The sequence below is a fragment of the Monopterus albus genome, unplaced genomic scaffold (assembly GCF_001952655.1).
Source record: "Monopterus albus unplaced genomic scaffold, M_albus_1.0 scaffold248.1, whole genome shotgun sequence".
In the NCBI taxonomy this organism is placed as follows: domain Eukaryota; kingdom Metazoa; phylum Chordata; class Actinopteri; order Synbranchiformes; family Synbranchidae; genus Monopterus; species Monopterus albus.
Window position 1 is genome coordinate 2164 of NW_018128128.1, and position 10930 is coordinate 13093.

The 10930-nt window shown below is 42.3% G+C and overlaps 1 protein-coding gene across 3 annotated transcripts in view; it reads left to right on the plus strand.

Moving 5' to 3' along the window:
• Positions 1–7205: 7205 nt before the first annotated feature.
• plch2a (phospholipase C, eta 2a) overlaps positions 7206–10930 on the plus strand; it is a 176037-nt gene continuing 172312 nt past the window's right edge. For all 3 annotated transcript variants that reach the window (XM_020620811.1, XM_020620810.1, XM_020620812.1), the window contains exon 1: positions 7206–7962. In XM_020620811.1, the coding sequence (XP_020476467.1) occupies positions 7809–7962 (154 nt within the window). In that variant the 5' untranslated portion in view covers positions 7206–7808. The remainder of the gene's footprint in view (positions 7963–10930) is intronic.

Genomic DNA, 10930 nt, shown 5'->3' on the forward strand with positions numbered 1-10930 from the left:
CTTCTGATTGGACAGTTTTGTGAAACTTCTAGAAACGTTGTGCCGTCAGGAGAGTGTGGAGGAAACAGCCATTGTGTTAGTTTTCCTTTGTCTATTGGCATGTATAGCTGGCTGCTGGTAGAGATGTTATATGTGCACATGTTAAATCTCCTGAGCAAATGAATCCATTTACTACGAGCTTGTACACACATGCTCATCCATAGCTCTAACAACATAAATCAGTTCTTAAGTGGAGTGTTAATAGCACCAGAGATCCGTTGTCTGTGCCTGTACATGTCTCCTATCTTTCTGTCTCTCACAGGAAACTAAGCAAAGAGTGTGTAACAGGGTAGTCACAACAACTCCCAGCAGTCCAAACCAGAAGCTGAAACACACTCTGTGTGGAGCTAAGCAGGCTGACTCACACCCTGACAACACTGTTAATGCATTTTTTTAAGGTGTCATTGTGGCTGTGTTGATTTTAGTCATGAGAGTTACTTTGTGCTCTGACACTTTAAGTGGACTGATGTCATGTCTTTTATCGGCACGCAGGGTGTACAGTACACGCATGGTTATATTTCATTCCCAAGGTTTAATTGTAAGCTTTCTCTCTCAGCCGCTTCGGTCGGGCTTGGTGTTGGGAAACCGAGGTCGACTGCATGACTGTGCTTGAGCTTGTCTCTGACTCGCTGTACTTGGATACAAAAAGGGTGTTGATCTACCGTTTAATGTTACTGCCTTCAGGACCTCTTTTGTTTCAGTTTACAGTCACTACTTTTTATAACAGCCTTGTTCAACATGTAGTACACCTCACACTATAATGTATGGATTTGTTAGATAAGTGATGAGGCCAGTCTGAGAATACAGTGTAGCATCTTCCAGTAAAAACTGATGGAATGAAGAAAGATTTCCTACTAAGTAAATTTTTTTAGGTTGGGATACTTTAAACCTTGATACAACCAATACTTGTTTTGACTATTATCCATATTATATTAGTATTCATTTTTACCGCTTGAATGTATTTCTTAAATCTTTCACCTCAGCTATACAGAGCACTGTTGTGTCTTTGAGCTCAGTGTTTTGGTTTTATGGCCCACAATTGTTCTCTGTGGCTCAGGCCCTGTCCACATGTACATGGGTATTTTTAAAAACATAGATTTCCTAGGTGTTTTGGCCTTTAGTCCACACATAAATGGCATTTTAGGTCAGTGAAAACTGAGCTTTTTGGAAAACTCGGGCCAGAGTGAAGATTTTTAGAAACTCAGTTTTCAGTGTTGTCATGTGGACAGGGAAAATTGAGTTCATGTTTTTCTGTGTTTTGTTAGATTTATACTCCAGTGTGACATTGAGGAATAACTCTATTTCACTGTAAGTCCGCACCATTTTGAGATGCAACGAGCAGCTGTTTTCAGTGGAAAAGCTCTAAAGAACCCATTATCTGCTACCTGATCAGCAGCAAACAACAGACAGACACAGCTGGAGACTAGCTGGTGAACCTAATGGAACATTTAGCAGCTACAGAGTAAGCAATTTCCATCAGAAGTTGGTGGATACAGAGCTAAAAGGAGAGTGAAAATATGGACTTAGCTTCATCAGGTGGTCACAAACACCACTCCAAAGCAAATATGATGTTGCTTTGTGTATGCTGGATGTGTAAAGAGGCAGCTGTTAGCTTTAGCAATATCAGTTTTAAAAAGGTGATAATGTGTTGCTATTGTGTTGTATTTGTCATTGAATGCATTTCCTTTTTGTGATCTCCTGTGCACATATTGAAGTTCAGCTTTACTCAGCTTTAATCTGCAAATCGTTTTGCCCAATTTTAATAAATGCCTTTTGTTTGAAACATGGTTTAATGAAGCAGTCATTATCTAACAGTGTGTCATCACCTTGTTTAATACAATATTACAACAACAGACCACAAACTGAAATACCACTGTCACTGACTGTTGACAGCTTGTGATCACTGTAATCATAAATCATCCAACAAATCCCATATGAAACCAAAACCCACAATGTCTGTCTCTTAATAATACTGAGCTTTAATAATAATTCTTAATAATTCTGCAGAGCTTTAAAAACACCTCACAACCATTGTCTTTCAGTCTCATTTGGTCTATCGGTTAGGATTCCTGGTTTTCACCCAGGCGGCCTGGGTTCGACTCCCGGTATGGTAATCTGTTTTCGTGGGCTCCTGGAGTTCAGTGGGTAGAGCAGTTGTCTCCCAACTGGAGGTTAAAATCTGTAGTCCACATGTCGAAGTGTCCTTGGACAACACACTGGACCCTCAAGCTGCCATTGGTGTGAGTTGGCACCAAAGATGGCTGCCTTGTTTCTGTACCAGAAACAAATTTTGTGTTTGTGTAACGTACTTGGCCAAATAAAAGTGATTGTTATTTTATTTAAAATGCTCAGCAGTTTCCCCAGTCATTTGCACTGCAGATTTTGCACTGAACCAGGAAAAACTCATTCCAATTTTGCCTGGAATGATTCAATCCTGATTTGACTGCTTCATTATTGCAATCAGTTCTGTGAGATGTTATGTGTCTTATTCAAGAGAACATAAAAAACTAAAATTTGAGTGTGTCCTTGTTGCAGGGAACATGTGAAAAAAAACAAAACTATTTTTGTTGGGAGCCTTTCACTGACATGCTCCAATGTCATTTAGACAATATCTCCCTTTGAAAGGAAACTAGATATGGAACAATGTTCATGTTTATATTTCCTGTCAAAACAGTGTGTAACCCCCCTGGAATGTCCTGATCCTCCCACATATAGTATATCATCTATCACTCATGCAGCACTGAATGAATGCCGTTGCATAATCTTTGAGTCACTCACAACATTCAGTGCATATGAGCACAGGGGTAGCCAGGGGGATGGATTTTGGGATTAACCCTTGCCCCCTCCGAAATATTTTATAGTCTAACGTTATGTTGTATTGTGCAGAGCTTTACAAAGGGCAGTACAACAATGCACCAGACAGAATCAACATATTATTAACATGAAAGTTAGTTTCTCAAAAAAATGCTTCAGCCATCCGCTTTGATCCGTTCAGATCCCCTCGTGGTTTGGCGCACATGTGAATCGTAGAGTAACTGCCGGTCTTGTGTTACAATCTGTTCCCCATCAGGATGTCTTTCCCCCTGTTAAAACTGTTTCTAGTAGCGCCCCCCCTCCTTGTCTATGATTAGGATAAAGGTAGGGTTCAGGTTAGACGTCTTTGCTGCTTTGCTGGCAGTGAACTAGCCAAAGCCCCCATAAACCATCATGAGTGAAGACAACTCTCTCCACGGACAACACAGACACCCTCATATTTATATTTTTTATTTTAAGATGTTATTTAAACACCGGACATCTTGAATAATGCTTTCACCTAAGGCCATGTATTAAGTTCTTTAAGTAAATATTGGAAGCAAAGTTATATTTGGGGCAGCATGGTGGCGCGGTGGTTAGTTGCTTCACAGCAAGCAGGTTCTGGGTTCAAGCCCCAGCCAACCTGGGGCCTTTCTGTGCAGAGTTTGCATGTTCTCCCCGTGCTTGTGTGGGTTCTCTCTGGGTGCTACGGCTTCCTCCCTCAGTCCAAAGACATGCAGCATAGGTTGATTGGTGTCTCTAACTTGCCTGTAGAAGTGAGTGGTTGTTCATCTGTGTGTTAGCCCTGTAATGGGCTGGCGACCTGTCCAGGGTGTACCCCACCTTTTGCCCGCAGCTGGCTGGGATTGGCTCCAGCCCCCCGTGACCCCGTTTGGGACTAAGCGGTTTAGAGGATGGATGGATGGAAGTTATATTTGTCCACACCCCCATATATAAGTTTATTTATTTATTTATTTATTGCAGGTCTGAAAAATGAACCATTCCAAAAACCACGATACAATCTGAACCGTGAGATTTGTAAACTGTTCCACCCTTGTTTCATGGGCAGAAATACTTTTTAAATTTACACAAAGTGATTAATTTGACTTACCTTAGCATCATATCACAAGTTCAGAAACCTGAGCTGGAGTAGCATACTTTGGAAAAGGAACTGGGATACTGTTGTAGCAGTGAAGAGATGGAATTTTGGCAATTAAAGTGTTAAATGTACTTAGTAATTTAGATGGAAGAAAGCATAGAAATGTTGACCTCTTCAAATCCATAGTGGACAAGTTAGCTATGTGACACCAGTTAACAAATCAGACTATGATGAAAAATCCTGAAAAAAGTTATACCCACTGAAGTATTATTAAAAAAAAAAAGGCAATTAACAAAGTAAGTCAGAGCTTCATTTTCATTTTATAGTAGGTTAATGAGCCAATAAAACAGGAGCGAACACTGCTTCACACTGTAGGTCACCAGTGAAGCCAAGGATACTGGTCATCCTAATTTGTTGTTTTGAAATCCCTTTGCTAGAAGTGAATTTAAGAATGGGTGAAATATTTTCATCAACATGTTGATGTTAGAGTTACAACTTCACATTCCAGCTGCTAGCCACCCACCCACGCACACACACACACACACACACACACACACACACACACACACACACACACATACACAAGAACCAGCATTTATGCAAATACACACCTCCTGTGTCGAGGTGGAGTGTGTACTTGTGTCGTTGGTCGTAACAGGTACATGCCCAGACGTGCAGCTCAGGCAGTCTGACCGTCAACCTTTCAGAAACAGTTCTCAACACGTCCTCCAGCCGGCCCACCACATCTAGCTAACCGTGACTGACTCCACCACTACACAGGGTGGTGGATCACACACACAGCATTAAAGCTTTCAGCTTTAAAAGCTGATTTATAGGAGTCTTTCAAGCTGAGCTGAGCTGTATTGATGTTTATCCAAACTTTATATGGACAAATTTTTGTGAGGGATGTGTGGCAGAAGATGGCACGGTAAGTGAACAGAGAAGGTTTTAGGGGGGAGAGTGAGTCTGAGGAGTGCTGTAACATGCCAGCATCAGTCTGCACTATAGGAAGAGTTTTGTCTCATATGTCTTGAATTCCTTTCACAACTTTTAATAATGTTTTGTACCATTTGCAGTGATTAATTATTTCTATTTGTGTTTTCTGCTTCTCTCCACATTCTCTTTCTCTCAGCACAGTTTTGCTGCAGCTCACTGCTGCCTCCAGGTGTCATTTTGACTCAGCGATGTGAATCATTTAGTATATGTGGTTTGGGCTGTGTTGTGCTAACGGAACCTGAGGTCAAGTGAAGTTTGAGATAGCCTAGAGTGGCCTGGGAGTGAGCCTCGGTGGCCCCTAGCAGGCTTCAGTAAACAGCTAGAGTTGGTCATGTGTATTTATGCAAATCAAGAGACACACAAGTAAATACAGTGATGCAGTATATGTGTTTTTTTATTGGCTTATTGTAAATGGAGGAGGCCACAGCTCATCAGCTCCCAGAAAACTTACAGTCATGCACAGTCCAGTCTAGTCCAGCTCACCTGCAGCTCACCTCAGAGAGCCAACCACCTAACTCACTCTGAATGTCACTGCTATAGCAGAGCAAGGCTATATTTGTGTAGTATTCTTTTACAGCTGCATTAATTGATTTGTCATCAGCAGAACAGAAGAAAAACTACCTGGACATTGATAACCCTGTTAGCAAGCAGTTGCGTATTTATACATCCAACACAGAGCAACACTAGTCTTCATTTGGAGTCATGTTTGTGTTCCGTTGATAGATGTAAGTCTTCTGCTTTCACCAGCTACTTGGTTTGGTGCTGTTGGTGGGGTTATCAGCGGTGCTGAAAACAGCTACCTATATGTCTGCATAGACTGTTCCTCTAGTGGTTACAACATTTCCTGTTTACTTTGTTAAGCCTACCCTTGTTGGTCAAACATGTGGTTGCATTCATTGGGTTTACTTCAGCACATGTGTGTAATTAGAGGACTTATTGGTTTCAGTTGATTGGTTTTCACTTGCTAGAGCAGGAGCAGCACAGGTGTTACTAATAACATTACCAGTAGCTCTGTTCTGTTCGTGTGCACCAGTAAACTGTGACGGGGTGACAGTGTGAGGCAGCACCAGGAGGCTGAAACTGATACAGAGCATGGAGTTCTGCTTAATTTATTTCAACACCTGTGCTTTTCCCACTGTGACAAATCAAACTGCAAACCTCTGATTCTGTGTCGAGGCAGCCTGTAGAAGGCAAGTGTGGTGATATGTCTTGGTGTAATTTTATTATGTATCAGCTTTTTGTCATGTTATGTTTGCGGTTGTTTTCAAGCAATGTTGGGTTGACATTGTACAGGAACAATGATATATATATATGATGGATTGCATCATAAAAACACATACACACATGCACATTGAATGTTTTTTCCAGTAACTCAGTTGCTCTGTACAGTTTTAAGGACTTGTGTACTTTATGCGTTTATTTTCAAGTTGAGGAAAGAGAGAGAGCTGACAGGAAGTGATGGGGAAGAGAAATGAGTAATGACATGAAACAAAAGTCCCAAACTAGACACAGACAGCTGTTTAACAGACTGAAAACCTTTAAATGAAGTGAGGAGAGTGAAAGACATGTTTCTGCCCAGTTGATGAATTCAAGTACTTTGGTTTTCTCATAGTTAATGTCAGGCTACTTTAGTCACTTTACTACTGTTGCAGTCCAGCTGGATGCCTGAAATGGCTTCTGGGTCACGATGCATTAGTTCATATTTTAAAGATGCCTCTTAACCAACAACCTCAGCGCCTGGAACTTTATTTTTTATGTCAAACTCAATCCATGGATAAAGGCACATCCACCAATCCAGCATTGGATGTGCGTAGGGGGCACCTGTGGTTCTTTGTTTGGGCTGAAGTCAACTTTTTTTTACAATGTTGACCTTTACAGCTGAGAGAATTGAGTGAAGTCCCAGCTTCTGTTATGTAGAGGGGCAGGTTTAGGAGTTCAGGTTAATTCCAAAGATTAGCCCTATTCTTTTATGATTTGTGCTAATCTATAATGATAACCACAGTTATTTCTTTACCACATCCTAAAATAAATGACAAATCACTGAGCTTTAAAAATGCTAAAAAGACCAATACACAGTGATGGGTTGTTATAAGTTAAGGCTGCTGGATACAATACATGGCTCATATAACTTGGCTGAATTATTTTCTGGGTAGAAACTGCAGCATGTAGTATTTCTAGTTTGCCATCATAAACCATGTGAAGTTTCTCACAATTCTCTCATGTGTCTTATGTCCCCCCTCCCCCTTCATGTGTTTGCCTCTACCTGTCTCCTCTGTAGGCGGCCTGGCTGTGACTGTGGTTTGAACCAGTGGGATCAGATGCTTTTTAATGTGACATCATTCATCACAACCTCCTCTTCACAAAGGAAAGACTAGAAGTCCTTTGGCTCCTGCAACTTCTCAGCACTGAAAAAACATGGAATTTGTGGATCTTGTCTTTTCTGGAATGTGTCTGGAAACTTTAATCAAAGACGTAAATTACTTGTGAATATTGGATTGAATTGTACTTTCTGAATCAGCTGCCTTGTGATGATTTGACTTGGGCGTGAGACGTTTCAGCCATCCAGTGAATTGCAGACCCGTGATATCCTCACCTTCCCATTTTCACTGAACTTCAGTCTGAGGAACCTCTCAGGCTGTCTCTGCCTCTTCAGCCCTGGATTACTTCTACCAGAGGTTTCATGAGATATTTTTGACGCTGAGATACAATGTTTGTTGAGCTCCACTTTTGGCTGCTTGTCTCTGTTGGTCTGGATCACTGTTTCTAAAGGAACATACAGACCAACTCTTTGAGGTGTGAAGTTAGCAGCTACACCTTGAAAACCTGAGAGCACGGTGTGAACCCCTGACACTTGACATTTCACCATCATACAGAAGCTGTCATGGAAGCTGTGGCAGCTAGAATGGCCATGGTAACTGACTCCCCAAACCCATCGCTTAGGTCGAGGACCACTGTCACAACAGACGGGGACTCTTTCGTGAGCACTGCCAGCCTTCCCTGCAGCCACTTCCTGTCAGCCAACATCATCAGTGTCGGTAAGTGTTTGCCTCTGTGACCTGTGAGTCGCCTGCACATGGTGAGAAGTGCTTGTTTTATTCCTGAAGAGTGATAATGTGCTGTGATTGTGGCTGTGAGTGTTACAGTAGGTGTCATTCTGTGGTCAGTTGTCTGTGGTCTCTCTGCTGCCTTGCAGTGTACAGTGCTGCTTTGAAAACATTAAGCAGTTTTGCCTGTCTTTATTTCACTATTAAAAATTGTGGAAGACTTGGTTATCTAATTGATTAGCATGAAAAAGGCTCTGACAAAGATGTATTGTGTTAGATTATGACATCACTGCCTGGAGTCTGATGGAGAGGACGATATAGAGACCACAGGATTCAAGATTCAAAGTTTTTATTGTCATATGCACAGTATGGAAACGTGTTTCTCTGCACAATAAAATTCTTACGTTGCCTTCAATAGGAGGAGCTGATTGTGGGTATGAAATGTGAAGAGGTTAGTGGCAGGATCTTAACTGCTTCATTCCTTTATAGTGGAGTACTATTTGATATAAAAACGTGTTGCTATAACCAAGATGCATTAGATAGACAGATTTTCAGCATCCCTCTCCAAGCCACAGACACTACATAATCTGGACTTGTGGTGTGACTGCGTTGGTGGTCTATGCCATTATCTAAGCATTACCAGGGTAGTTCATCCACTGATAATCAAGCTGAAGAGTCAATGAGATAAATTGTTGTTTTCCTAAGACTGGAATGATCAGGTTCAGGGAACCCTGAACATTCAATAAACAAAACTTCTATTTCCATTGCCTTTAAAACTTTGTGTTTTTAAAAAAAAAAGAAAAAAAAAAAGCATAGCCTGCTAGATGGATTCTACGTTAGACACTTGGCGGTTTCTCTTGGAAAAGTAGGGCCTTGTTTAACCAATCATTCCTACTACAAAAATATTATACAATAATTTAAAGTAGTCGGGCGGCCGTGGCTTGGAGTTGAGCAGGTTGCCCTCTGATCACAGGGTTGGCAGCTTGATTCCTAGTCTCTCCAGTCCACATGACCAAGTTGATCCCAGTGCCCAGGCCAGCGCCTTGCATGGCTGCATTCAATGTGTGAGTGTGTGTGTGAGAATCTGTAAAGTGCTTTGTCTCTGTAAGGTAGAAAAGTGCTGTACAAGTGCAGTGCATTTACCATTTAAAGTATTATTAATGAATTTGCTTAAAGCATGACAGTACTGATGAAGTTGCAGCTTTCACCATATAGGATGTGAGACATTGAACTAAAGACACGTCTTCACCGGGCCCACTCCAGGGCATTTAAATGGTGCTGCGCTGCTGTCCATGGAATTAGCAGAACCACTTGTGGGGGTGGAGTGAATCTTTTTTGAGTTCAACTTTGGAGAACCTTGGTACTCCAATCTGCACCAGTGGGGAAAAAAGTTTTAACTGTGCTGGCCTTCGAGAGAATGGAGAGCAAAAGAGTCTTAAAATAGGAAGTTAGCTATGGAACCCTTGAGGGTGTTATGGTTTAGTCCCCCTTACCAGGGGGGTGAGGGAGAACTGAGGTAGGACTCAAGAATGCAGACCCAGGTGCTAGTGAAAAAAGGTGATTTATTTGTGGAGCACAAACAGAGTAACTGAGTCAACGTATAGTACAATAACCAGGGTAGGGCAGGGATTGCTGAGGAGACTAGGACGAGCAGATGAGTAGGAGGACTGCAGGAAAAAGGAGAGTAGAGGACTAGGACAAGTTAGGCGAGTAGACAGGAGAACGGCAACAGGTAAGATGACAGGAGGGATACAGGAACGAGAAGACAGGATTGGTGTAGCGCTCGCTGAAGCACTAGCCGTATGGTACCCACGGCTGGGAAAATCACCGTCAGGTACTCTTGGCTAGGAAAGTACACCAGAAGTGATCACGGCATCGCCATCAGATACTCATAGCTAGGAAAAGATCGCCAATATGTGGCCCTATCTAACACAAAAAAAGAGAAACAAAAACCTCGCCAATCACTCAACCTATCAGTACTTCCTCAACATGTTCGTGTCTAACATAGTGTAATGCTCCGGCGACAACGGAGCGTCTGCTAGAGGTTTAAATAAGGAGGAAGGTATTACAGTAATGTGCCCCAGGTGTGCACGACAACCCACAAGTCACTAATTACAGAAAGCGACACAGCTGGGACGCCGATCCCGCAAAAAGAGCGAGCAGGAGAGAGAAAGGCAAAAGAGAGGCAGGTTGCGTCGAGCGGACATGACAGAGGGGTCAAATAGTGTTGGAAATAACCCAATCCTTTTGTTGGAAGCACGAGAAGTGAAGACAGGAGAGGACTGTTTAAAATCAACAGGAAGTTTACTCAAAGTCTGGGCACAGGTGAAGTCCATACAGTGCTGGAGTCGGAGAGACAGAGCTCCCGCAGGAGATCTGTTTTCTGAACCCCGAGTTACATGTTTTCATTGAATTAGTCGGAGAGACAGAGCTCCCGCAGGAGATCTGTTTTCTGAACCCCGAGTTACATGTTTTCATTGAATTAATATCTTTGGGCTAGGTCCAACCTGGGCAGAGGTACAAAATTCAACACTTCGTAATCCTATTGGTCATTTGGTGTGAGTAGGTCAACTCCTGCCTGCGCCTGCTTGCTGAAATGTGATCTATACTGTGTGTGTGTGTGTGTGTGTGTGTTTCTCAGGTGGCAGCTTGATCTTGATCAATGGTCTGGGCTGCAGGCCCCCTATGTGTGATGCTAAAAAGTATGCTAAACTGGCCAGGCGGTCGTCTCAGGTTGTAGCCCCCTGTCTCTGCAGGACATCCCATGACAAAGCAAAACTTGGAATATGCAAAGTGGGTCTATGTAGGTGAAGGTGCAAAACAGGCCAACAGGTCTTTGTTAAAATGTAAAATAGGCTGTCTGGTTACTTGGAGATGCAAACACTATGTCTACACAGAAGTTAAAGCAGGCAGTTTCTACTTCAGTATCACTTGACTTTCATCAATACAATTGTAAGAG